This window comes from Equus asinus, chromosome 15, assembly GCF_041296235.1.
Source record: "Equus asinus isolate D_3611 breed Donkey chromosome 15, EquAss-T2T_v2, whole genome shotgun sequence".
NCBI classification, from domain to species: Eukaryota; Metazoa; Chordata; class Mammalia; order Perissodactyla; family Equidae; genus Equus; species Equus asinus.
The window spans coordinates 28426489-28454069 of NC_091804.1; the positions used below are offsets into that span (position 1 = coordinate 28426489).

The 27581-nt window shown below is 50.9% G+C and overlaps 1 protein-coding gene across 1 annotated transcript in view; it reads right to left on the reverse strand.

Moving 5' to 3' along the window:
- Positions 1–391: 391 nt before the first annotated feature.
- Positions 392–27581, reverse strand: part of MTCL2 (microtubule crosslinking factor 2) — a 71972-nt gene continuing 44782 nt past the window's right edge. The window contains exons 7-15 of the mRNA XM_014847156.3: positions 25170–25295; positions 23922–24152; positions 17988–18092; positions 16854–17021; positions 15051–15302; positions 13668–13739; positions 12353–12423; positions 9604–10948; positions 392–6891 (exon numbers count right to left, since the gene is read on the reverse strand). Coding sequence (XP_014702642.3) covers positions 6739–6891; positions 9604–10948; positions 12353–12423; positions 13668–13739; positions 15051–15302; positions 16854–17021; positions 17988–18092; positions 23922–24152; positions 25170–25295 — 2523 coding nt within the window. The 3' untranslated portion in view covers positions 392–6738. The remainder of the gene's footprint in view (positions 6892–9603; positions 10949–12352; positions 12424–13667; positions 13740–15050; positions 15303–16853; positions 17022–17987; positions 18093–23921; positions 24153–25169; positions 25296–27581) is intronic.

Here is a 27581-nt window from a genome sequence, read left to right on the forward strand (position 1 = left end):
GCCCCGAAACACGAGGGGTACTCTGGGCCCCTAGGGATCATCCCGGTCCTCATCATAAAATCAGAAAACCAGTCAAACTCAGACAAGTTCAGAGATCTACGCAGACCTGGGCCAGGGCTCCAGACTCCCAGCTGAGGTTCCTTCTCATGGGAGCAGCCTGAATGGTGTCAGAACAAAGTGAGACTAGGTGACCAGGCCCCAACTACCTCGGCCTTCAAGGACGCTTAGAAGAAACCAAAGCTCCTTTCCTTGGGGTCTGGGGTCCAGAGGGCTGGTGAAGGGCAGGACGGGAGAGGAGCAGGGCTGATGGGATTGACAAGGGAGGGTCTAAGGAGGATGAGCGAGGAGTGGGGAGGAGCCCCGGGCAGGGGACTCAGGCCCATTATTATGTCCCCAGTCCCCTTTGGTTCTTGGCTCTGTGGACTTTGCAAACTGCAAACCCTGTTGGGAGGGGTAAGCGGTAGAGCCAGGGTGAGCTACAGGCTCTGCCAGGATGAGCTGTTGCAGAGGCCGTGAGGCCCAGGGGAGAGTGGAGAGGATGGTGGGATGTCAGATGGACAGACAGATGGACGGACGACCAAGGAGTGAGAGAAAAGAACCCAAGCCAGGCTGCATCTGCTTTGCAAACAAGACCATGCAGGACTGGGCAGGGTAGAGGAGTCCAAAAAGGGGGATCCAAGCCCCCCCAACATACATACTCCCAGTGGAAGGTGCTGGGGTCCTGCCGGGAGGCTGTGGACAGAGAGGACAATGTGGCTCCCTGGTGGGACTGGGGGATGTCTTTCTGGGCTGGAGGGTTGCTGGGGCAGAGCCCAGTGAGAAAGGCTGGCATAACTGATGCCGCCTGAGGCTTTGGGGAAAGGTGCCCCCTTTGGGGTGAGAAAACACAAAATAAGTAAAAACGAACCTAGGAATACAACCAGATCTGAAAGCAAACATGGGGAGTTGAGAGACCACAGAGACGGGAGGATGGGAATGTGAGCCTGAGGGGACGGGCAAATCCATGGGAGGGGAGCCAAGCTGGGGAGGCCGCTCTGGGAGGGCTGAGGGGTGGGTGCTACGAATAAGCCTGGGGCCCAGAAGAGGAAAACCTGGCCGTGGGCCAGGGCCACTCAGTTTGCTAGTGAGAACTAGCTGGAGCAGAGGAGGGAGGAGGAGTGGAAGCTTGCTGAGGAAGACGATAAAAGAGAGGATGGGGTTCAAGCAAGATCACAGAATGGCAGGCTGGTGCCTCATTCACCACTGCGGATACAGAACCTGCTGGGAGTCTGGAAACCTGGGTTCTGGTCCTGCCTCTGCCTCTAGTTTGCTGTGTGACCTTGGGTGAGCCACTTCCTTCTCTGGGCCTGATTCCTCATCTAAAAAGGTGAGGGGGTTCGACACAAAAGGACAAATATTGTATGATTCTACTTGTATGAAATACCTAGAGTAGGCAAATTCATAGAAACAGAAAGTAGAAGAGAGGTTACCAGGGGCTGGGGGAGAGGATGGGGAGGTATTGTTTAGTGGGTACAGAGTTTCAGTTTGGGGTGATGAAAAAGTTCTGGAAATGGACAGTGTTGATGGTCGCACAACATTGTGAATGAACTTAAAGCCACTTAAATGGCTAAAACAGTAAGTTTTATGTTATGTATATTATGCCACAATTAAAAATAAGTGAGAGAGTTGGTCCAGATTATTTTGTGGTTCCCTTTCTATTCTCTAAGACTAGGGCCAGGTTGCTGGGGGGCTGGCCTGGGACCAGTGAGTGTGATCAGACCACTCGACATCTGTGAGGAAGCTTATGCTTTTCCAGCTAGACTCACAGGCACAGTATTGTATTTGGTCCTCACCACAGCCATGTGAGGTGGAAGGACATTCTCCCACTTACAGCTGGGGAAATTGAGGCATACACTAGCCACATGATCTGGGGACAAGGTCATTCAAGTTGGTGGCAGTTTATTATTACTTTATAAATAGTGACCTGGAAACATCCTTGCATTTTAGGTTCACCTCAGGTTTACACTGCAACTGGCCTAGTGGCCTTTGAAGAAAGGATACATGCTGTAAATTAGTAGCAGAGGAGTTTGTCTCCTGGGGTAAATATGCTTGCTTCCCATGACTAGATGACGAAACTTACGAAACCTGATGTGTTTCTCTTTTTACCATGGCTGCCAGGAAACTCAAGAGTAAAATTTAACTGCAGGATTTGGAGAATTACATCAGATAGATGGGGGAGCGATACTTCTTCCTGCTTTCTTTCTTTTTTCCATTATCTTATTAAACCTTATGACTAAGATTCTAAATCGTCTCTGATGCTTTTTGGAAATTCTCAGGGTAATTAAACCAAATCAGAGCTGAGTTGAAGACCAAGCCCCCTGATTCCTAGCTCAGTGCTCTTTTAAGATACAGCATCGTTGGGGCTGGCCCCGTGGCCGAGTGGTTAAGTTCGCGCGCTCCGCTGCAGGCAGCCCAGTGTTTTGTTGGTTCAAATCCTGGGCGCGGACATGGCACTGCTCATCAAACCACGCTGAGGCAGCGTCCCACATGCCACAACTAGAAGGACCCACAACAAAGAATATACAACTATGTACTGGGGGGCTTTGGGGAGAAAAAGGAAAGAAAATAAAATCTTAAAAAAAAAAAAAAGACACAGCATCGTGGTGATTGATTAAAAGAAAGATGGCCTAATGGTCAGGGCTGTGAACCTAAATGGTGTGGTCACTGGTGCCCAGGATCTCCCTGGAAGTTTGTTAGATATGCAGATTCCTGGCCCAGGAGGCTGAGGTGGGGCCCAGGAAGCTGCATTCTGGACATGTCCTCTGAGGATTCTGATACAGGGGGTCCCTAGACAACCTCCGGGACACACAGGTACCAGTGATTTGGAGTGGACTGTTTTCACGTATGGGTTGGGCAGTGGCATATTCTGGGTGTCCTGCACCTGCACAAAGCCCCCAGTGGGGCAGTAGGTTTACACAGCAAGCAGGACAGAGTTGGGCTGGAGGATCCAGTGGACCCAGGTTCTAGTCTAAACTTGATGACTTTCCAGTTAGGTGACTCTGGGATGAGTCCTGCACCCCAGCTTCCTCATCTGCAAAATGGGAGCACTAACCCCTGTCCTGCCATGGTTGCCTCCCAGAGCTGTCCCTTAGAGGTCTGAAGGAGCTGTAGGATGGGGAAGCAATTTCTAAATAATAAAGTGTTCTAGGCAGGGGGTTGTTATTAATGGAAAGATAGTGGGAGCTTGAGGGGCTGGTGAGGGTAGAAGGCTGCTGAGACTGGGGCGACATTCTGGATGATAGGAGAGAAGGAGGAAGGGTCTGGAAGTTGGTGGGCAAGAGGAGAATAGGCTGGATGATGAAACCATGAAGGGTGCGTGGGGGCGGGCATGATGGAGTCATGTTGGCAATCAGGGTATAAGAGGGTCAAGTCTCTGGGCCCTCAACTTTGTCACCCGGGAAAGCAGCTGGTAGAGGAGCATCCTTGGGGAGACCAAGAGGTGGGGCCCATTCTAAGCTCATGTTGGAGGGGATTTTAAATTGTCAGCCGTCGGTGGGAAAGAACTGAGAGGAAAGAAGTGCCAGGGAGACAGGGAATTAGATTCTGATGTCTTGTGCGTGCGGGGTCTAGGAGCCTCTACTGCGCCAAAGTGGTTTGAATTTCATTTCAAATATAGACGTCATTGCCCCCAGGAGGGTCTAATTTGGCTCTGGGAAGAGGTCTGATACCAGAAACTTGAGGCTGCTGAGTTTAGGGTCAACTGTGTCAACTGGTCCCCATTTCCCCCCAACCAACTGGTAGCAACACCATGGACCCAAGTCTGGCAGTCTGTAGGGGATTATGACCCCAGGTTTCCTTGGGACTTTGATTGAAGAGAGTGGAGATGGGGAAAAAGGAGAAGGATAAAGGAGGAGGAAGGTGCTAGGAGTAACAGGGTGCAGTGATAGTAGGAAGGGGAAGAAAGGGAGGAAGGGCAGTGTTTCTGTGGGTCAGGCAGTTTTCTGCTTTGGGAATGTTACCAAGACTTAAAAGGCATTTGAAGAAACAAACCAACTTAGAAATTACATTCCAAAAGAGTAGAGAGTTTTTACAAACGAACCCCCCCACCCCCAAAAAAGAAAATACAACAAGTTACTAATTAAAAAGCTAAAAATCAAACCAAACCAATATTTACATGTAACATTTTCAACCCCATCAAGCCCCATGTCCAGAGGCTTCTGTAGGAACAGTGATGAGTGACCTTGCACAGTGACATGCAGGAAGTGGAAACTGGGACTTTACTGAAAACCAAGATCTGGAGCCTCTGACACCGGCTGGGGGTCAGGTGGCCAGGTGCTGAGACAACGCGGATGGCAAGGACAATCTTGAACGAGGACGATGGTAAGGCTGAGCGGTCCGGAGGCTGCGGGGTTCAGGTCTCATGAGGATTTCTCCCCAGGGCTGGGAGCACAGCCTCTCTGGCCCTCTGCAGCTCGGGGAGGTGGCAGAAGGCCTCTGGTGGCTTGTGGCCTGGTGTGAATCCCCTCACCTGGAGATAATCTGGGAGGGGCCCTGACCTCTTGGGTGAGAGCAGTGGCATCTCAGAGACCCCATCGGCCTGCCTGCTCTGCCCACACAGGTCACTATGGCATGAGGAAGTGGCTGGTGGACTGACATGATGCTGATGGTCTGCCAATAGGGAGTGGAGATGAAGGACTTTGGATAACTGGTCCAGGTGACCCTGAATGGGCAGGACTGGGAGCTGGCATGTGGGAGTGCAGAGGGATCTCCTGAGTCCTGGCGGCAAACTAGCAAAGCTGCTGGCTTTTGGTCTTCCTGATGGGGAATTCCACAGACAAGCTGCTTCATCCTGGTGTTTCCACTATGGGCCCCCAGCCAGTTACAGGAGGCCCACATGTGTGCATGTGCGCGGGTATGTTCACTGGCAACAAGGGGGAGGCCAGAGGAGGCCTCCTTGCCACACTGCAGTGAGCCACGTCACAGTCTGTTGATGGCTGGGGCAGCTCCCATGGGATGTGGGGAAGGGTGGGCAGCAGAGTTGGGGTTGGGAGAAGAGCCGTGAGAGGCCATAAGGCTAAGAAGAGGCTGGTGAAAAGGCCGGCAGGCTGGTGAGAACGGAGGCAGGCTGGCAGACACTCTCAGATCCATGTGCAAAGCTGCAATAAACAACATTCTCGAAGTTCGGTCCTGTTTTCCTGCGAGTTCTCACGTGGGGAACCTGGAGGGATCTCCATGCTCTCGATAGAGCCTTAGTAATCCATGTTTGACTCATTAAAAAAAAGGTGTGAGAGGGAGGGAGGAAAATGAGAAGGGAGATGGAGAATGTTGGGGAAGTGGTGACGTCGGTCCAGCCCTCCGCCCTGTCGGCGAGCACTTACAGACTGACCACCGAGGCTGGGCGAGTACCAGGTGCTGACTGAAAAGCAATGTTGAGGCCAGCTGGTCAGCGGTCTTGGGGGAGCATGCTGCAGGGCTCCAGCTCTGCTGGGGAGCCCTCCAGACCTGACCAGGAGACCAGAGCTTGGCTGCTGAGCTGCCTCATCCACATGGGGGACCCCATGCCTGTCCATCGTGTTAGAAGGCTTGCATTGTCCCAATGGCAAGAATACTTGTCTCAACTTCCAATAAATTACCTTAGGGACTTTGGGGTAAATTAAATTAATAAAATAAAGTAAAACCACCTTAAATAGTTATAGTAAGAAAAATTCAAATAAACAACCTAGGCAAGAAATGTGTTCCCAGGCCCCAGTCTGCCACTGTGTCCAGGGCACGGGCCTCTTAGAGTGCTCCTTGGCCTGGCCTGGCCAACTGGGAGTCTCTTCTTGGTAATATCTTTGCCCTCCACCAGCTGCTGGATGTAAACACAGTGGAGATGTGGCGCCCTTCCAGGCTGCCGGGAAAGCAGCCCCAGCGATCAAGTCCGTAAGCATTTAGGCATTTGTGTACCACGTCTTAAGACTGACTACCTATTTCTGTCCTCAAGGAGTCTCCTAGGAAGGCTGGGGCCCCCTGATCACATTGGTAAGGGAGGCAGTTCCAGTGAACCCCCCTCCCCAACCCTGAGCCCCACACATTCCCACTTCGTCTTCCAGTCTTTGCTGCATCCAGGCTCTGGGCAGGGAGATCCAGGGCTCCAGGATTCCAAGCAGACACTTGGCCCTGGCTACGGCCCTATCATACTCCCTAGAGTCAGAGTAATCCAGAGCGAGTGGCTGGGAGGAGGAGTAGGCGGAGGGAAGGAAGGGTTGGGGATGGTGCCCAGCCCGGCTCCACCAAGAACCCTAAACGGAGCCTAGAGCAAAGCCTGTTCTTCTCCTCGGTGTTTCCTCCCCATGAAGGGGGATGTAGTGGGCAGGGAACATCTCCGTGAGCCCGTTCCCGGAGGGGTGCCGCCAGAAGTGCATCCTTTCCTTGGCCCTTGGAGAAGTGGGTGCAGGCAGAACCAGGCAAGGCTCCCCCTCAGGACCCAGGGATTGGCTCCCAGTGGATCTCTCTGCAGATGCTTGCAAAGCCCAGTTTTGGTCTTTCTCCCGCTCACAGCCTTCCCCTGGGAAGTCGGAGAGCACCACCCAGCGGTCAGCAGGAGACTCGCTTTACCTGGATGGGAAAGCTGTTCTCTGGCAGTGGTGCAGCTGCTGTCTCCCAGGGCGAGATGATGTTGAGGGCCCGGGCTCCTCGCCTTGTCTCCTCTCCTCTCCACTGGTTCCCTTCGGCTATCCAGGGACTGGGCTGGTTGAGGCGGGGAGCTTGGCTGCTCTGTCACTCGCTGGGGGGGGCTGCCCTCTCCTCCCCACCCCAGCCGGACTCTGAAGGGTGCAGCCTACACTTGGAAGGAGAGTGGCGGATGGCAGAGCGGGGTGGCCGGGCAAAACAGGAGGTGAGAGACTGTGTGCTACAGTCACAAACAGCATCCTAGGAGGAGGGAGGGAGGACGTCAGGAGGAGCCGGAGGCACTGGCCACCCAGAGGTTGGGTGGCCAGCCAGGCAAGGAATTTGGACTCAGCCATGCCCAGGGACCACTTCCCAGGGGCTGTAGCCCCTCTTTGGACCAATTTTTTAAAATTGTTTTTCTCCCATTAGAGCAGTAATGGATGTTCACAAATAACGCCCCAGAATGTAATAAATTCTGGAATATACAGAGAAGAAAGCAGACATTATGTATGGTCTTACATATCAAAGATAAATTCTCAACACACCACACACACTTATATTTACCAAAATGACCTCATCTCCTATAGCCTATGTTACAAGTGCAAAACACGAACACTTTTCTGTCACTATGTATGTCTAGATCTTGTTCTTTTTAATAGCTGTATATTATTCCACTGAACAGAAATACCTTATTTCTCCAATTCATTTTTGATGTGTATTTATGTAGTTTCTAATTTTTTACTATTACCAACACACAGGGATAATGTTTAAAAGTGCTGCTGAAGAACTAGAATGGTTGGTTCAAATCCCAGCCCTGCCTCTTACCAGCTGTGTGACCTTGGATAAGTTACTTAACCTCCCTGAGCCTTGATTTCCTCCTCTCTTAAGATGAGGGATGTATTACCCTTCTCAAAGTTGTTGCAAGGGTCAAATCAGATATGGTATGTAAAGCATTTAGCATAGCACCTATTAAGTACTCAATAAGTATTAGCAATTTTTATTAATAATGCAATACATTTCTTTACACAAGTATGTTTTCCCACCTCTGTGAATATTTCCATAGGCTACATTCCTAGGAGAACTACTGGTTAATGGGTAGCATGGACATTTTAAATACTGAAAAATATTTGGATCAACTTAAAAACCAACATTCAAAATACTGCCAGATTTCTACCTTTGTTTCTTGATGTAGGTGTGGTTACATGGGTGTAATGATTAATCTTATGTGTCAACTTGACTGAGCCACAGGGTGCCGAGATATTTGATCAAACATCCTAGGTGCTTCTGTGAGGATGCTTCTGGATGAGATTAACATTTGAATTGGCAGCCTGAGCAAAGCAGGTTGTCCTCCCCAGTATGGGTGGGCCTCCTCCAATCAGTTGAAGGCCTGAATAGACAAAAAGGCTGACTCTTCCTGAAACAAAGAATTCTTCCTGCCTGATGGCCTTCAAGCTGGGACACTGGCTTTTTTCCTGCCTTCAGACTGAAACATTGGCTCTTCCTGAGTCTCAAGCCTGCCAACCTTTGGACTGGAACTACACCGTCAGCTGTCCTGGGTCTCCAGCTTGCCAATTACAGATCTCGGGACTTGTCAGCCTCCACAATCACATAAGCCAATCCCATATATATATATATAGGTTCCTATTGGTTCTGTTTCTCTGGAGAATCCTAACACAATGGGTGTGTTCAGTTTGTGAGAATTCAGTGAGCCATATTCACACCCTACGAGGGGCTGTAGAAATTGGACAAACTCTTTTGAAAAAAAATTTGGCAACATTTTTCAAATACCTTTAAAGGTTTATACTCTTTTATCCTATAATCCCATTTCTGCAACTCAAACCTAAGGAAATAATCTGAAATGTGGAAAAATGTTTTTGCACCGAGATGTTCACAACAGCACTGATTATAATAGGGAAAAACTAGAGACCACCTAAATGTACAATGACATACAACTGGGTCAATCAAAGCCCTGCCACCTCTCTGTGTCCCCACCCACAGCCCTCACTGAGTGCACCACAGACCACGTGATCCTGGCCATAGCTGACTGGACCAAGGGGGTACACTGGACTCAAGCTGGACCAATCAGAGTCGCCTTCTTCCGGAAATGTGGAACTGGGGCAGAGGGGTTTGAGTCAGTCTCTCTTAGGTGCTTGAACTGGAAGATGTTAAAAAACTAGAGCTGGGACAGCCCACCTGAACCATAAGCAAATGCAACAGAGAAAGAGGAAGGAAGAGAACATCACAGAAAATGAATCTCAGGAGAGAAGAGCAAGACAGAGAGAGAAGCTGCTGAGGCCTTTGGGTCCCTGCCCTTGGGTTCCATGAGATACTCTGCTATTCCCCTTTCTGCGAAGCTAACTTATAAGTATTCTTTTACTAACGTGCAAGTAATCCCTAACCAAATCTGGAATAGATATCAGGAGTGGGGTGTGCAGCAAAAGATTCTGAGAGAAAATGGGAGCATTTCGGATTGAGTCTTGGTGGGGTCGGGGCAGGGGTGTGGTGGTAAACGTTTAATAACCAGTTTTCCAGGAGAAAAGGGAGAAGCCCTGATTTGTAGCATTTGCCCATTTTTGGGATGTAAATCCTCCCACTGTGGCCAATCTCAAGGTCCCAACACGACGTCAGTGAACACAGAGATGCACACGATTGGCGCTTGCAAAGCAAACGAGCCGGCTCCAGGACACCCCTGGGTGGCAGGAGAGAAGTGAGAACACCCTGTCACTGGAGGGGATGCTGGCAATCTCTGGTGTGTGGTGGCAAAGCAGCTAGGTAAGCCATGCTTACTAGTCTCTTGGTAATCAGACTATGGTCTGTTGTTCCAGGTCTGGGGCCTTCCAACCCCCATCCCAGACTAGCACAAGAACTTTTTGAAACACACGATCATATTCCCTGAGTGTGAAAACCAAAAGAGCTTGTACTTTATAAGCCAACGCCAGCTCCCAAGGAAAAGGGCAGACCCCACACACCTACCTCATTGGGAAGGACCGTGGCTCCGTCTCCATCCCGGGGGACACCATCCTTCCCCACCTGGGGGAGCACGGAGAGTCTGGCCTCCTCGCTGCTGCCTGACTTGGCTGCCTTCTTGTTCAGGACCCTGGCCATGCCCTCTGGCTGATGGTAGCTGGCCGGGGACACAGGTTCCGGCTTCTTGGTGCTCTCCTCCCCTGCTGTCGAGGTAGGGCTTGGTGCCCGGCCACACACATTGCGGAAGAACTCCTGCACAATGCCGTACTTTGGAGGCTCGGGCTTGGCCCGGGCCTCGGACATGCCCAGTTTCCAGACGGACTCGGTGCTCCCTGAGTGCTCCACCACACTGAAGAGGCTGGACAGCCCGTCATTGATGTTCCTCAGTACGGGGCTGTCCCGCGTGGTGGTGGAGCGAGCCCAGGCCGAGCCGTTCTGCTTGCCCTGGTGCAGGTTCCACAGGCTGCGGTCCTTGGCGCTGTCCAGCTTGGACACGGACCGCCTCTGGAGCTTTGGCGAGCCATACTTGGGCGAGCAGCACGGGCGCTCGATGCGCGAGTGCACCTTGTCCAGGGAGGAGGAGATCTGCTTGCTGCGCACAGACACAAGCGAGGAGCTGCGGGGCGACCAGCTCTTACTGTGGAGGCTGCTGCGGGGTGGGTCAGTCTGCAGGCCCACGCTGACCGTGCGGATGGTCTGTGTGCCCACACTGGCCAGGCCCACCGTCTGGCTGGACGTGCTCTTCACTTTCCTCTCCAGCGAGCCCGAGCGCATGGCCTGGCGCACACAGTTGGTGATCTCCTTCATGTCGTCGCTCATGTTGCCTGACATCTCAAAGTCATGCAGGGCCGCTGGGAAGCCAGGCCCAGACGCCGAGGGGCTGGCCCCTGAGCCCCCGTCCAGGCGCTGCCGTGAGAAGTTGCAGAGCCACCGGCTGTAGGAGCTCTCGGCCAGCCCATCAGCCTCAGCTGACTCTTTGGGCTTGGCTGTGGTGAAGAGGAAGCCAGGCTCGATGATGATCTTACCCTCCCTGTCATGGACCACGGGCACGCCCAGGCGTCGGGCCACCGGGGGGCTGTAGTAGACGCGGATGCCCGTCTTGTCGGGAGCTGTGTAGCTGCGCTGCATCTGCCTCCCCGCGGGGTCCTGGCAGGCCAGGGCACCCAGGTGGCTGCAGTCCCGTGGTGAGAGCTGTTCCTGGGCATCCTTCTCTGGGTCCACTGGCTGGGTGCCCACAAAAGCAAAGGCAGGGTTGTTGGGCAGCTTCTTGCCCCGGGCACCTTCGCTGGCAAGGTAGGGAGAACAGTCAAGCAAACTTTCAAACTCAGACATGGAGGAAACAGATTTGGTCCTGGGAAGAGCAGAGGAGGAAGAGTGGTGTTAATGGAAGATAACATACACCCAAGCAGGCACTGGGGTCTTCCTCCCGGTCTGTGGGCTGCGGGAAGGCTGGGACCATGACTGTCCTGCTCACCTTGTGGAAGATGCTGTCAGTGCCCTGCCCCACATCCCCTCTGCGCTCACACCTACACACCCAGCATCGCACGCTCTGAGCACCTGCCATTCTCTACCTGAGGGCTTTTTTTCTGACTGCAGGAGCACACCTGGCCTCCACACAGAGGAAGCTAGAAATATCACTGAGTTTATGCCTAGACACGGCCCTTGACAAACAATGGGTGGGATTTGGGGGCTTGGTACCCAGCCTCCCCTTCCTTGGGCAGGAGAAGTCTGCATTGCATGTTGCACTCTGCTCTCAAGAGTTCCTCAGTGAAACTGAGCTCCAGTAGTCCACACATAACTTGGTTGATCTATAGATATAACCTGAACTTTTATTGGCTGCCTGGCCTCCCTTCTTTGCTTTCCCTTTACTGCCAGGTGTTTCCTGAAACCCCCTCCCAGATAAACCACTTGTACTCAGATTCTTGTCTCAGGGTTTGTTTTTGGGGGAACCCAAACTAAGACGCCGGTAATCCCTGACACAGACCTGGCCCACGTGTTGCCTGCTGACCGAAAATGCACAACATATGTAAGTGCATCTGACATGGCAGACCATTCGGTCCTCCCATAACTCTAGCAGGAAGCTCCTGTTATCCCACTAGGTGCAGATGGGAAGTATTGCCTGAGGCCGCAGAGCTAGAAACAGCAGAGCCGGAATTCAAACCCACACTCTGACTCCACAGCCCGTCCTCCTTCCCCGGGGTCTGCCTGGCTTCTGGCTGCTCTCATGGCCCCACAGGGTGCTGCTGCCCTCAGTCCTTTCATGGGTTTCCTAATGGTGGGGACGTGGTCCTGACAGCCCTGGAGGTCTCCTTGGCCACAGCATGGGGCTGAGCCCTAAGGATGCTGCTCACTAATCCCAGGAATGGATGTCCAGCTCGAGTTCCTAACTCCAGGGACAGGAAGAAAGAACCCCAAAAGGAGCTAAAGAGTTTCTTTCCCAGCCAGGATATGCAGGAGCCCCATTTCCCATGCCCAGAATCAAACAAACAAAAAATCGCAGGCTGGAATTCCCATTGCCCCAAGCTTCCCGGCTCCTAGGTGGCTTGGGTTCTATGGAAACCATATCTCAGTGATCTCTGAACTCTGCTGGGGTGCTCAGGTGGGCACATGGGGCACCGGAGAGAAGAGAGGCAGAAGGGCGGGGCGGGCCTGCAGGGCGGAGCAGGGGCTGGAGGGCGGAGCAGGGCAGGGGCTGTGGAGAGGGGCAGGAGAGGGGCTCAGGGCTGAGAAGGCAGGGAGGAGAGGGTGCCAGCACCTCTTTAAGCTGGTTCCCCCAAGCTCAGCTTCAGAAACAGCCTCCTTGTCGTGGATCTTCTCACTGCGTGTCTGTCAAGGAAAAGAGACAGGGTTAGTTCTAGCCACCAGCACACTGAGGTAAGGTGAGAGGAGTTAGTGTGGGAGCTGCCCAAATCCCTACCCCTCAGTCTCCTTCTGTAGAGCGGCAACGATGTCAGCGCCCATCTAGAACGCACGTTGGTCAGTGTCTGGCTACAGTGCATCTAACCCCCTCTCCGTGTGATCCAGGCTTGGCCAATGGGAGCTCCGAGAGAGAACCCCAAGGAGAGAGCCCCTTTAGAACTTACTCTGAATGTGGTGGCAACAACAAAGCACCCGTGGTGGCTGCTGTTCAGCTGACAGTGACTCAGGTCCCTGCTCTGCGCTTGTCTCACCCTGGTTCCAGAGCACGACCCCTGGGACCCACACCAGTCATCTGAACCTGCAGCACCAGCCCCCTTGTGCCCCTAATAAAATCCTCTCCTGGGGCTGGCCCAGTGGCGCAGCGGTTATGTCCCCACGCTCAGCTTCCACCACCCACGGTTCCCTGGTTAGGATCCCGGGCGCAGAGCTATGCCCAGCTTGTCAAGCCATGCTGTGGCAGGCGTCCCACATATAAAATAGAGGAAGATGAGCACAGATATTAGCTCAGGGCCAATCTTCCTAAAAAAAAAAAAAAAGAATCCTCTCCTGCCTCATTTTCCCAGAATCAGCTTTTGTTGCTTGCAACCAAATCTCCTAACACACCACTTCCTCAGGCTGTCATGGGGATCACCTGAGACCATGCAAAGGTCCCGCGTGTTCACTGTTTAGTTACTCAGCATGTTGCTATATGGACAATGCACCTGAGGCTTAGGAGCAAACTTCACCTAATTGATCTCCACAACCAGGGCTGGGCTAAGGCAGAGAATGTGACCCTCATTTTACCACTGAGGCAACTGCGGCCCAGAGAGGGAGAGTGATTTGCCCAAGGTCACACAGCTATTTAGAGGCCCTCCTTTTCAGACAGGCTACAACTGGAACCAAGAGAGGGCAAGGGGCCTGGCCAAGAATACACAGAGAGACACCAGCCTTTCTCCCAGGCATGGAAGGATGGCGCTGACAGAGGGCCCTCCACAAGTCCCAAACCACAGGTGGAACCAAGGGGTAGAAACCCTTGGGTTGAGGAGCCCAAGGTGCGAGGGTATGACCTGTGGGTGGGGGTTAGCATGCTCCCTGTCACATCCCCCGCAAGTGAGGGACTTTCAGTGTAGCTGGGAGCCAAGAGCACATGGGCAGCCTGCCACCCCACTCACCTCTTTCCAGCTACTGTCCTGCTTCTCCAGGTCCGAGTGCTTCAGGACCCAGGGGTCAGCAGCCTTCTGCAGCTGGGCAAGGGTAAAGAGGGCGGGTGAGTGGCGGGCAAGGCTGGTGAGCAGGGCCCCACTCTGTGCAGGGCCACTCCCCCAGCTCCGCTCTGCAGCCAAGGGGACCCAGATCCTTCCCCGCGGGCAGCAGCTCTGAGCCACCACCAAGGTGGATTTGGAAAATGACCATGAAAGCAGCTCCTCCAGACATCCTTATAGATGTCATTCTATCAGTCACAGTTATCGCTGTGTGAACGCACGCTGCAGTTCCTGGAACGGCTAGATTCGCTAAGCAGCACCTGAATCACATCGAGCGGTGTCTCCACACTCAGAAAGCTCACCAGCCGTTCAACTGCATGAGACCCGCCTCTACGCTCTGTCGTGAACAAGCCCTCTACGACAGAGGCACGAACATTATGATTCAATTAATGATATAAAAAATCTCTGGGAATATAAATTTAAATAGCAAGAAAGGGAGGAAGTGGATTGGAGCATGCTTTTGCAATATTTGGGTCTTATATAAAAAAGAAGTCCTGATCTATATAATTAAAATAAAAAGTAAAACTGGGGCCAGCCCAGTGGCACAGTGGTTAAGTGCACATGTTCCGCTTCGGCGGCCCAGGGTTGGCTGGTTCGGATCCTGGGAGCGGACATGGCACTGCTTGGCACGCCATACTGTGGTAGGTGTCCCACATATAAAGTAAGGAAGATGAGCATGGATGTTAGCTCATGGCCAGTCTTCCTCAGCAAAAGGAGGAGGATTGGCAGCAGATGTTAGCTCAGGGCTAATCTTCCTCAAAAAAAAAAAAGTAAAACAAAGGAAAAAGTCAATATAAAGAGTGGTACATAGTGGCCTGGTAAGTGGCAGCTGGGTGCATGTCGTAAACTGTTGTGAGGTGCAACAGTCAATGATTGTTTTTCCTATCCCCCCTCTTTTGGTCTGAGGACTCCAATTTTCCCATGGGGAACCACCCTTGGTTTTTCTGTTTTGGTTCCCGGGTTTTGGTAGGTGCTAGGGGTAGGCACATGACTCACACCTGGCCAATCAGAGCCTTGTTGGAAGGAAAAGGAAAAATTCCATTGTAATTGCTAAGCTGTAAGGATATGAGCACAAAACTAACAGTGGCCATATTTGAGGACAGCTTGCTTAAGAATAAAGCACAGAGGAAAGCAGCCTGAGAGACTGGCAAAGAGATAGACCCAGTCCCTAATGCATTCTCTGAGCACCTAGATCCAGCTATACCTGAAAGATACCCTACCCCTGAACATTTCCTACAGTGACCCCTCCCCCCCTTTGTGGCTCAAGCCAATTTAGGCTGGGACAGGCCTCACCTGGCTCAGGCGGTTCTGCAGCTCCTTCACCTGCTGCTCCACCTGCTGCTTCTCACCCTGCAGCCGCTCCACCAGCTGCAGCTTCTCCTGGCTCCAGTTGCGCTCGCTGATCTGCAGCTGCCGCGTCAGCTCCATGACAGCGCTGTAGGACTCAGCCAGGAGGTGCTGCTGCTCCTCACGCTCCCTCTGCAGGGCTGCCTTCCAGTCGGGGCCCGCCCGCTCCCCAGCCCCCTTCCCAGCCTTCAGCTCCACCTGCAGAAGGAAAAGCAAACTGGGTGGCTAGTGCCAGGAGGCCCTTCCTCCATCCTTCCTTCTCGGGCACCAGCAGGGGACAGGGGGAGAGAGCTCTCCTGGGAGGACCCCTCTCCCAGGAAGACTTCTCTGACCTCCCCAGTCAGAACGAACCCCTCCTCACAAGCAAGGCTCATGTGAAGTTCTTTTTACACACCAAAGGGCTTTTCAGGCACTATCTCAGTATTCTCACGAAAACTCGGCAAGATAACTACCATTTTCACTATCTTACAGGGGAGGAAGAGGTTATTTGTCCCAGTTTACATAGCTACGAAACGGTGGAGGTTCCTCATTCTTGCTTCTCAGGAAACTTCTTCAACTCTAAGCAGCGGTACAGTTTACAGTTAGCAGGGGACATGCACACGCGGTCACGGAATGAATGTGTGTAGGGGTCACTCCAGTGTGATGGCTTTCCCGGCCCCAAACGTTGGGGTGGCAGGAGGTAAGCATGCGACCTCAAGAAGGAATGCACCCCACACCCCCAGGCTGCGGTCTGGGATGTTAACCCTCATGGGGCCACTCAGGTTCCCAGTGGGGAGGGGCGCCTGGAACGGCTGGCTGTGGGGGGGTGGCAGGAGCCGTGGACACTGTGAAGTGTGTGGATGGGGCAGGAGCTGTGGGGTCTGCAGGGAGGGTTAGGAAGAAAGAATGGTGGCACTGGGAAGCCGGAAGTCTGTGAGCATTGGGAAGAAGGTGAGACCACAGTCACAGGGAGCTGGGAGGGGCAGAGGTTTGGGGAGCGAAGGTCAGGTCTGTCACTTACCAGCTGGGTGACCTTGGGAAAGAAACTTAACTCCTCTATGCCTGTTCTGTCACCTGTCCAGTAGAGGTCATCAGGGTACCCACGTCCAAGGGGCTGTGATGCCCGGGAAGGAAGCCTGCAGCAGGGGCAGGCTGGAGGAAGCTGGGACCCAGAGTCGTGGCGAGGGGCAGGGGTGGGGTGGTCACAGCATTCTTCTGAGTGGCAGGAAGCCCACCCTCTCACTTTTCAGACCAGAGGGGGGCAGCAACCTGCCTCTAGGCACACAGCAGAGGCCTAATACCCAGGGCTCTTGGTTAAGGCTCCTTTGGTCATGCTGGGTTGCGGGGAGGGGCTCAGATAGCAGGGGGTTAAGGGATCCTTAAGAGGAGAGGAGGGAGTGAACGAGGACTGCAGGCAGCGGGAGTCTGCACATGCAGGGGAAGTAGGTCAGCAGGTACAGACAGGAATCTAAGCGTCTGGCCTCACCTGTGGGCCCACGGTGTGGCACAGGTGCCTGTGATACCCCCGAGCCCCTTTGTCAGGCCCTCACCTTCCTTCCCCGGCCCAGTGACTCCCGGTCCCCACTATTTCTGGTTCCTTGCTGTGTGACTCTAGGCAAGTCTCTTGCTCACTCTGGGCCACAAGTTCAGGTGAATGGGTTCCTATGCTTCTAGAAGCATGGCTTGAGCATCCTGCTCCCAGACCCAACAGCTGATGGCTTGGCTGAGAGGCGAACAAGGGGGGAGGTCTCTGACAGGTGGGAGACTCACCTGGGCGGTATGGCTCTTGAGCTCTGCCCGCTCCGTCTCCCAGGTGGCCTTGGCCTTGGCAAACTGTTGCTGAAGCTCGGTCAGACCACGGCGTTCATCCCGGAGCAGCCAGCACAGCTCCTTCAGTGTCACCTTCATGTCGGCCAGTGTCTTGATGTACTCGTTGGGCTGCAGATGGGGGCAAGGCCTGGGTCAGGAGCTTTAGGAGGCCGGGGAGGGAAGCCCTCACCCAGCATCCGCCCAGGACTCTGCTAGGCTTCAGGCAAGTCCCACAACCTCTCCGGGGTCATCTCACCCACAAAATGGGCATGACAAGCCCAGCCCTGGCCACCTCCTTTGCTGACATGCGCCCCAGCCTCACATAAACAAAAACCCCCGCGGTGACAGTGATAATTACTCAGCCTCAGTCTGAGCTGGGCCCCGGCTCCTTCAAAGCTCTGCAGGGCCTAGGCCCCGAGTCTGTATCCTTGCCCCAGACCTGCGTCTCTGACCCTCCATGGCAGACGGGAAGTCCAAACTGTGGACCCTCCCTGACCTCCTGAGTCAGTCTCGATTTTCTCTCCGTGGCCCTTGACCTTTCCCACCCATAGCCAAGCTCTCTGTGTGTGACCCTGCGAGCCTGACCCCACTGCTCTCTCTATCCCACGGCTGATTTGAGGGTTCCTGACTCCAGACCACAAGGCTCACGTCCCTCTTCATACGACCCCAGCCTGACGTCCTTACCCTCACTATGCACCTCAAGCTGCAGCCAATCCCAGAATACCTTGCCACACCTCTACACACATGGTTCCCTTGGGCCAGAATGGCCTTTTTCCTCATTCTCCATTAGCCAAGCTCCTATGCGTCCTTCAAAGCCCATCAGCTATGACCCCTTCTCTGTGATACTGACCCCTGCATTCCGAACAGAATTAACTGCTGTCTCGCCTGTGACCCCACAGTCCATCACCTGGCCCTCTGTCATTGCCCTGAGACGACTTACGAACCCCACAGCACTGAGCATCTGGGGCCAGTGACCAGGCAATAACCCTCTGCAGCTCCAGTGCCCAGTGCAAGATGGGTCAGAGAAGGCGGCAGGAAGTGATCACTAAACAAAGGAACAAACAGGAGAGGACTGGGAATGGGCTGAGAACGCACCGTGTTTTGGGTCCAGCTGTCCCCTGTGCAGGTCTTATTATCAGAATGCTGGGCATTTAACTCCTCTTCCTCCATTAGCAGGTACAGCTCTTTCATGCTATTCACCTATTTTTAAAAAACCACACTCAATAGGGGGTCGGATGGTGTCCTGCCTGGGGTCTGACCCTCAGGGGGAGGGGACTCAGGCTAGTGGCCCAGATAGAAAGGGGACTGCACAGCCAGGCAGGAAGAAAGATGGGGGTTTATGGCACAGGACGAACCACAGGCACCCCAGCTCAAACTTTCACTTTGACTCCTGGCATCGTTTAGGCCCAAGAGCACAGCTGGAGAGTCAGGCCCTCCTGGCCTCCCACACCATCTCTTCTGCCCCAAGGACCATGAGACATCCCCGAGAGCTACTCAGAAATAACCATGTTGCCAGGTGGGGTCAAGGTAGGCACTGTAGTTGGAATAAAAGGGCCACGGGCACCCCATAATTACAGATAAGGGCAACCAAAGGTTCGGGTGGACAGACGAGAGACTTCCTGGGAGAGAGAATTAGTTGCTGATGGATTCTAGACAAGAGTCCAGGGCCAGCCAAGGAGACCAGCATACAAACTCAGGATGGGAATGAAGCCACCCCCTGACTGGTGTTCATTTATCGTTCATTCATTCATTCAACAAATATTTACTGAACACCTACCGTGCGCCAGGTCCTGTGTTCGGAGCTGGGGATACATCAGTGAGCAAGACAGACAAAACCCTGGCCCCCTTTAGCTTCCATTCCAGTAGCAGGAAAATAAACAAATAATAAGTGAAACGTATGAAATGTCATTAAATATATGGAATGTCACATAGTGATCAATGCTATGGAGAAAAAGAGAGCAGGGGAAGGAGCTAGGATGTGCTGTGCATAGGTGGTCAAGGAGGGCCTTGGAGAGAAGGTGATATTTGGGCAAAATTCTAAAGGAGGTAAGAGAATAAGCCATGTGACAACTTGCAGGGCGAGAATTCCAGGAAAGGGCACAGCAAGTGCAAAGGCCCTGAGGTAGGAACACATCCATTAGAGGAACTGCAAGAGAGCCAGGGAGGAAGTGAGAGAGGCCTGGGGAACAAGGCTGGTTGACCAGGCCACTGTAGGGACTTTGGCTTCTACTCTGGGGGAAATGGGAGCCAGGGCAGATTGTGAGCCGAGGAGTGACACCAACCTGACTTTCAGTTTCACAAGATCACTCTAGCTGCTGTGCTGAGTTACGTTATAGGATAGCAACAGAGCTCCATATCGCACAACTCTAGGGGGCACCAGCCACCTGAAGAACATGCTGCCTGGCACCTCCCTGCACCCTTTGGAATACAAGATGCGTGGTGGGCGGGTGCAAGGACCGAGGTAGGGAGACCAGTTAGGAGGCGATGGTGAGAATCCAGGCAGGAGGTGAGGATGGCTCAGGTGGGGAGGCGGGCAGAGCGGCTGCGTCAGCTTCTGCAGATTCTGGACAGGTTACCAGTGTGCAAGAAAGGCCATTTAAACCAGGAGCCTGGCTGAGCTCCCCGAGGGAGTAAGTGTAGGTAAAGCAGCAGCATGGTCCGAGGGCTGACTGTGCCGTGAAGAGTTCAGGACACGGAGAAAAGGAAGGTCCAGCCAAGGAGACCGAGAAGGAGCAACCAGTGAGGTGGACGGAAAACCAAGAGAGTGCGGTGTCCTAGAAACCAAATGACGAAGGGTTTCCGGGGTCAGGGCAGGCGCTGAAGCTGGGAAGCATGTCGGGGGGAGCAGGGTCCACATGAATAAGCACCCCAATTTCCATCCCTGGTCATAAGTATCTAAACATACAGACTTTTGATTATCTACATACACAGGTGCACGATTCTTTCTCTGACATTCTTGGGGTGAGGAGTGCTTGGAATTCAGAACTAATCAGGATTTAGAAAGATAATACGGTACCTACACCGTATATTGCATAACAGCCCCAGCCGAGTCCGGCATAACACCCCATGCTCAAGGACACCAATATTTCCCCTACAAACATATGAACATTAACGTAAAATGGGATAAATAAAGGTTTTGCTGCCAAATGAATGTCAGAACAATTTTTTCCAACTGAGTTAGACACAAAAGAAGCTCTCAGTCAGAGCTTCTGGGTTTCAGAATTGAGGACAAGGAATCAAAGATCTTTATCTGTAGTAGAGTGGGGATAACAACTGTCTCCACATCAGAGGGTATTTGTACAAGCGAAATGCAATAATCCACGTAAAGCATTTAAGACAGTGCCCAGAACACTGTAAATACTCAACAGATGACGGTTATCCTTTAACAGAGTTTTAATTCTGCATGTGTGGACACACATATTCTTTAAAAGTATGAGGGTACATCGTTTATTATTTATATAGTTATGTTTCTTTTATTAGGTATTTATATGTATTTCCATACACGTGTACTTTATAGCATATTACATACAGTCACACGTTGCTTAATGACAAGGATACAGTCTGAGAAATGTGTCGTTAGGCGATTTTGTGATTGTGTGAACAGCACAGAGTGCACTGACACAAACTTAGACGGCATAGCCTACCACACACCCAGGCTGTATGGCACTAACCTTATGGGACCACCGCGGTCTGCAGTCCATCTTTGACTGAACCGTCGTTACGTGCCATGTGACTGCACATACGTGTATATATCTATTTTTACAATATATGTGGTTATCTTTATATCTTATTAATTGTGTCTATTTCAGTAAAGATTGTATATTTTTATTAATTATAGGTACATATATTATTTAATTTTCTATCCTTACATCTTATTTTTTTTCTAAAGTAAGTTTCTCTTCCTCTGTTACTCCAGTACATGGAAATGGCTAGAAAGATTTTCACTAAATATGGAGAGCTTGCTTGAAACAAAGTGACTTAAAATAAAGGCTATGTGGCCTACAGGCAATTCATTTTGGGGCGTGCGGGGAGCATCTTCCCTAGCTGCCAAAACCGGGCTTCAGCTATGGAAAAACAGTATAGTGGTTTCCCAAAAAATTTAAAATAGAACTGCCATATGATCCAGCAATCCCGCTTCTGGTTATATATCCAAAGGAAATCAAATCGGAATCTCAAAGCACTATTTGCACTCCCTCGTGTTCACTGCGGCATTATTCACAGTAGCCGAGATATGCAAACAACCTAAGTGTCTGTCTACAAATGAATGGATAAAGAAAATGTGATATACGCATGCAATGGAATATTATTCAGTCTTAAAAAAGAAGGAAATCCTGTCATTTGTGACAACATGGATGAACCTGGAGGACACTATGCTCAGTGAAATAAGCCAGACACAGAAAGATAAATACTGCAAGATCTCACTTATATGTAGAGTCTAAAAGAGTCAAACTCATAGAAGCAGAGAGTAGAATAGTGGTTGCCAGGGGCAGGGAGGAGGGGAAATGTGGAGATGTTAAACAAAGGGCACAAAGTTTCAGTTATGCAGGACAAGGAAGTTCTGGGGATCAAATGTACAGCCTGGTGACTACGATTAACAATTCTGCATTGCATTCTTGAAATTTGCTAAGAGAGTAAATCTTAAGTGTTCTTCCCACAAAGGAAAGAAGGAAGGAAGAAAGGAAATGGTAACTATGTGAAGTGATGGATATGTTAATTTGCTTGATTGAGGTGATCATTTCACAATGTATATATATATCAAAACATCAAGTTGTACACCTTAAATATATACAACTCTATATGTCAATTACCCATCAATAAAGCTGAAATAAAATGCAGCATATACACACAATGGAATATTATTCAGCCTTAAAAAAGAAGGAAATTCTGCAATATGTTACAACATGGATGAACACTGAAGACAGTATGCTAAGTGGAATAAGCCAGGCACAAAAGGGCAAATACTGTATGATTCCACTTATATGAGGTACTGAGAGTAATCAAATTCACAGAGACAGAAAGTAGATGGGGCTGGCCTGGTAGCACAGTGGTTAAGTTCAGTGTGCTCCACTTCGGTGGCCTGGGGTTCACCAGTTCGGATCCCAGGCACAGACCTATGCACCACTTATCAAGCCATGCTGTGGCAGGCGTCCCACATATAAAATAGAGAAAGATGGGCACAGATGTTAGCTCAGGGCCAGTCTTCCTAAGCAAAAAGAGGAGGATTGGCAGTGGATGTTAGCTCAGGGCTAACCTTCCTCAAAAAAAAAGAAAGTGGAATGGTGGTTACCAGAGACTTGGGGGAGAAGGGGATGTGGAGTTAGTGTTTAACAGGTACAGAGTTTCAGTTTTACAAAATGAAAAGAGTTCTGGAGATGGATGGTGGACATGGTTGCACAACAATGTGACTATACTTAATGCCACTGAACTATAAACTTAAAAGTCATCCCGAGGCCCGTGTGGGACTGCCAAACAGGAGAGGCAAGTCCCATGTTTTCAAATGCCATGAGAGAGAGCAGGCAGTGGCTTCAAATGGGAGGCCCCAGGTGTCACAAAGGGTGATGCTCAAGGGGCAGCCAGGCTGGGCTTCTGAGCTGCTTCTCATGGGGGCACCTCTGTGTCAGATATTCCAGGGCAAGGGCAGAGGGAGTGGGTCCATTTAATAATGGTCAGTGACTCTCCCAAGAGGCCAGGGTGGCCTGGGAGAAGAACTGTAAGCCCCTCTGGGGGTGGGGGGAGGGGACTTTTGCTACAGATTCAGGTCTAACCATCACCCCCTGCTCCTGGGCCATTCGGGCTGCTCTGGGGGACCCCTGACAGGGTACCTGGGGACTTAGGAAGTGCCAGTGGGCCCCATCGGCTCTGGAAAGAGTAGCTTCAGCCAGAGGAGGGCCAAGCCTGGGTTAGACCAGAGACACCTGCACCTAAAAGGCCAAGGCCAAGGTGAGTGGTGCCAGCGCAGGTGGGTGTGACTGAGGTGTGACACCCTTACAGGCCCCCTTCTCCTAGCAGTGTTAACGTGCTACTGACGGAGGCAGGGGCTTTGAGGAACGACAAGGGTCCTGCACAGACTGAGGGAAAAAGGGCCACGGGAGCCCTTCCCAAGCTGCACACATTCCCAAAGCCACATCCCCTACTACCTGCACCATTGTTAGTGTTATAAGTCAACCTACTCTTCGTAGTTAAATAAACATATCTAAAAAAGGAAGTTGATATTATTACTAAAAATGGAAAGCCAGTACCCATTGCCATAAATCAAAGGTAACATTAGAAAAAATAGGTATATTCATAAGTCAAAAATAAACAGCAATAAAAAAGAATGAAGTACTTCCACATGCAAAACATGGATGAATCTCAAAAAATTATACAGAGCAAAAGAAGCAGGCACAAAAGACTACACGCACTTATATGAAGTTCTAGGGTAAACAAAACTAACCCATGGTGTATGGAGTCCGAATAGTGCTGAGCGCTGGCATGGGCATACTGACTGGGGCACAAGGGAAATGTGCTTTACTGTGATCTGGGGGGGGCTATACGGGTGTACACTGTAAAACTTCATCAGCTGTACACTTGAGATGTCTGCACTTTACTGTATGCAACTTATACCTTAAAAGAATAAAATAAAAAAACATTAATATATACTATATTGCATATAATGCGATGGCAACAAAACTAGATTATTAAATTCATTTAGATACTGTTGCCCGCTGAAGACTCTGAGCTTTGTTAAAAAGAGAAACCAACAAGTTTTAGGTGTTAAAGACCTACCAGCCCCCCAAGAGACTTTCTCCTGGTGAGGCCAGGACCAAGGCTGTCTTCTTCACCACGGTATCCCCAGCACCTGCCACAGAGCCCAGTAAAGAGCTGGTTCTCAACAGACGCTGAATGAGTGAATGGATGCAGGGATGGAAGCCTGCAAGCGGATGGCTCAAATATGAACCTTGGGGTTGTGTCAACGACAGCTGGGTGTCCCTCCGGTTCTCTCTCCCCCACCTCACCCCTACCCCAGACCCAGTCCCAGGGGACCCATACCTCAAGGAAGTCATCTCCCTCGCTGGGCAAAACCTTGCCCTGCCGCCAGCGCTTGAGGAACCACCTGAGCTTCATGAAGAGCAGCAGGAAGTTGTGCTTAAACTGCTGGGACTCCTGCACCAGCATGTTCTTCTCCTGGCTCCAGAATTTCTGCTCCAGCCTCCGCTGGAGGCTCAGACTCTGCAGCTCAAACTCCCGCCTCAGGAGCGCCCTCTGCTGGTCCTCCTTCAGCTGTGAGGGGGACAAGAGCATGAGAAACCCCAGCTGTCTTAGGGGGCGCTACCCCACCCCATTCCAGGCCTCACACCAGGGCAGAGAGGAAAATGTGGGTGGTGCCTGTTGGTGATCCCTGCCAGGGATTCCACTACTAGAAGCTCGTTCTGTTGAGATAAACAGTGCCCTCTGCCACTCCAGGGAAGAGAAACTCAGAAAAGCAGTAGCGATCACAGATACGAATCAGTGGAAGAGCTTGGGTTTGAACCCGGCTCTGATTACAAAAACCATGACATCACATAATAAGCACGTACTGGGTGTCAGTGTTTCACATGAACGCTCACATTTAATGAGGAACCTGAGGGTGAGCAATGATGGCAGGGAGGGGTGACTCACGTGGAGAGCAAAGGGCATGCTCGGAGTGAGGAAGGCTGAGAATATGCACTATCCTAGGAAGCAAGGCACTGTCACGGCTACGAGGGAGCCAGAGACCTGGGTTAGAACCCCAGCCCCACCTCGCCCTGGATGTGCAACCCTGGGCAAAGCACTTCGGCTCCCTGGGCATCAGTTTCCCCATTTGTAAAATGGGGACACCACATAGGGGAAGACACGAGAATTAAAGGACATAATGTGTGGAAAGCGCATTGCACAGCCCTGACATACAGTAAGGGCTTAATAAATGCTTTCTTTAGCAGGAGTATCAACTTGATTACCAGCCAAGCCTATGGCCTTTCTGCTATAAGTTTTCAGCTCTGACGGGGGCAATTTTTCATAGATGGGCAACTGAGGCCCAGAGAGGAGAAAGGATTGGCCTGAGGCCAAACAGCCAGTCAATGACAAGCCCAGAATGCCAGCCCAGTGCAGCTAATACACAATCACAAGCACAGTAACACCCCACGATCACAAGGGACGGGAAGATTTGAGTTTCCCTGACATTCTTGCCTTCTGAAGACCCGTGGACATCTAAGGTTTCTGCCTTCAGTTCAGGGAAGAGGGGTGGGAGTAGGTGCAGGGAGGGCACTGGGCACCACCCACCTGGACCATCTTCTGGTTGAAGGTGTCGGCCTCCTCTTTCCGGAGCTGCCGCTCCTGGGAGAGCTGCTCTTGCAACCCCCGAAGGCTGTCGTGGGCCTCGGCCAGCACCAGCTGCAGCTCCTTGATCTGGGGTAGGGATGAGGGACACAGATAATGAGGAGGGAGCGACCAGGAGGAGGACAGGGGCGGCCGGCAAAGAACGAGAGCAGTAGGGTAGCAACGGCAGTAAGTCGGACCCGAGCTGTCCTCCAAGTACGAATGGGGCACCATGGCTGTCCCCACCTCCGTGGGCTGTCACGACAATTAAACAAAACAGTGCACATCCAATCTAGCTATTATCATTTTAACTTGATAACTTCTCTCTTTGCAATTTATTAGAAGAAAATAATATACTGTGAAAACTAAGCTTGATCCACAAAGATATTGTCTCATTGTTTATAATTGCAAAAATTTACAAACAACTTAGATGATAAATGATGGGGATGAATATACGTGTTTAATAGGTCTATAGATATATAAAAATCTATTCAACTGTACACTTAAGGATAGTTTCCTCTATTGTATGTATATTATTATATTATACTTCAATAACAAATGAAAACAAAAGATATACACCTCAATAGAAGAACATAAAGGACATGGACACACACACACTAAATGTTAACAGTGGTTACCTATGTGATGATCTTGTGATCTTGACTCTCTTCTTTATATCTTTATACAATACTGCCTAGGGATTTTGTTGTAGTTATTTGTCTATAATGACTATTAATAAAATCTTTAAGAAAAAGACCATAAAACTATATTTTCAGTGAAGTTGTGTTTTAAGTATTTGTAGCTAAACAGGCAAAACTAATCTACTCTGTTAAAAGAGGTGACCAGAAGGGGACACAGGGGGCTCCCAGGAGCAGGTCATGCTGTTTATTGATGTGCTTGCTGATTACACAGGAGTGTTCGGTTTGTGAAATTATTTGAGGCGTGCACTTACAATATGAGCACTTTTCTGTACATATGCTATACTTCAATTAAAAATTTTTTTTAACTATTTCTAGTAACAGAGGGAAATTTTTATGCTGTCATGTTAAGCAGGAAAAAAAAAGGAAACGTCAGTTCCAACTCCTACATAAAACCTTCCCGGGCATGGCAAGATGTCCCTCTGCGAAAAAAACGCAAACATTTATTATCTGGCCAATACCATGGAAATTTGGCAATGGAAGGCACTCTGACTTGAGGTTTATCTTATAAGTCTGTTTTGTACTAAAAATTCTTACAGCGTGAGATACTATCTGTTACATCTGATGTTCTCCTTGAACTCAGTGCCCAACACAGTGCCTGGCAAAATGTAACTGCTCAGGGCCAGCCTGGTGGTGCAGCGGTTAAGTGTGCACGTTCTGCCTTCCGGCGTCCCGGGGTTCGCCGGTTCGGATCCCGGGTGTGGACATGGCACCGCTTGGCAAAAGCCATGCTGTGGTAGGCATCCCACATATAAAACAGAGGAAGATGGGCATGGATGTTAGCTCAGGGCCAGTCTTCCTCAGCAAAAAGAAGAGGATTGGCAGTAGTTAGCTCAGGGCTAATCTTCCTCAAAAAAAGAAAAAAAATGTAACTGCTCAATAAAGAGTGGTTGAATGAAACTAATTGAACACACAACGGAAATTATTTTCTCCACAGATGAGCTGGCCTATTTCCTTTCCTCAGAAAAGGAGAACTAAGTGTCACATGATTTTTCCCCTTTTTGCCATGGCTGCTAAGAAACTCAGACCACTTAGACAGTTTGATCCATCAGCTTCAAGGGAGCTTCTCCCCCTGCACAGTTGCAGACTGGCCATCCTGGGACCACAAAGTTGCCTTCCCAGGGATGCTCAGAAGCAAAGGGTGCTCAGGTCGGGGTACACACAGGGGTCTCCATGGTTGAGGAATCTCAGGGAGGCCCCATCCAGTCCATAGGAGCCTTTTCTTGCTTCAGGTTCATTATGAAGAGCTGGGGCGGGGCTCAATAGGCTTGGGAGGAGCTCAGAACCACCCAGAATTCCTGAAGGACCAGAGAATCCTAGCAATTCTTCTCCAGCTACACTGACTCTAATCCTCCCACGTTACAGATGGGCGAGCTGCAGCCAGAAAGTGAGAACATGTCCAAGGCCACAGCCACAGTGGTAGGTCCCTTGAGGCCCAGTGATGTGTCATCATCATCTTCCTCATCCTCATCCAAAATGAAAAAGGTGTGAAGCTAAGGCTTTTCATGCATTTAATCCTTTCAACAATCCTATGAGGGATCACTTTTATTTTAAAGGTGAGAAACTGAGGATCAGAGAGATAAAGTGACTTATCTAAGATCTAACAGCCAGTTTATAGTGGATCCACAATTTGAACCCAGTCAGCCTGACTGTGGAGACTGCTGCCAACTGCTACATA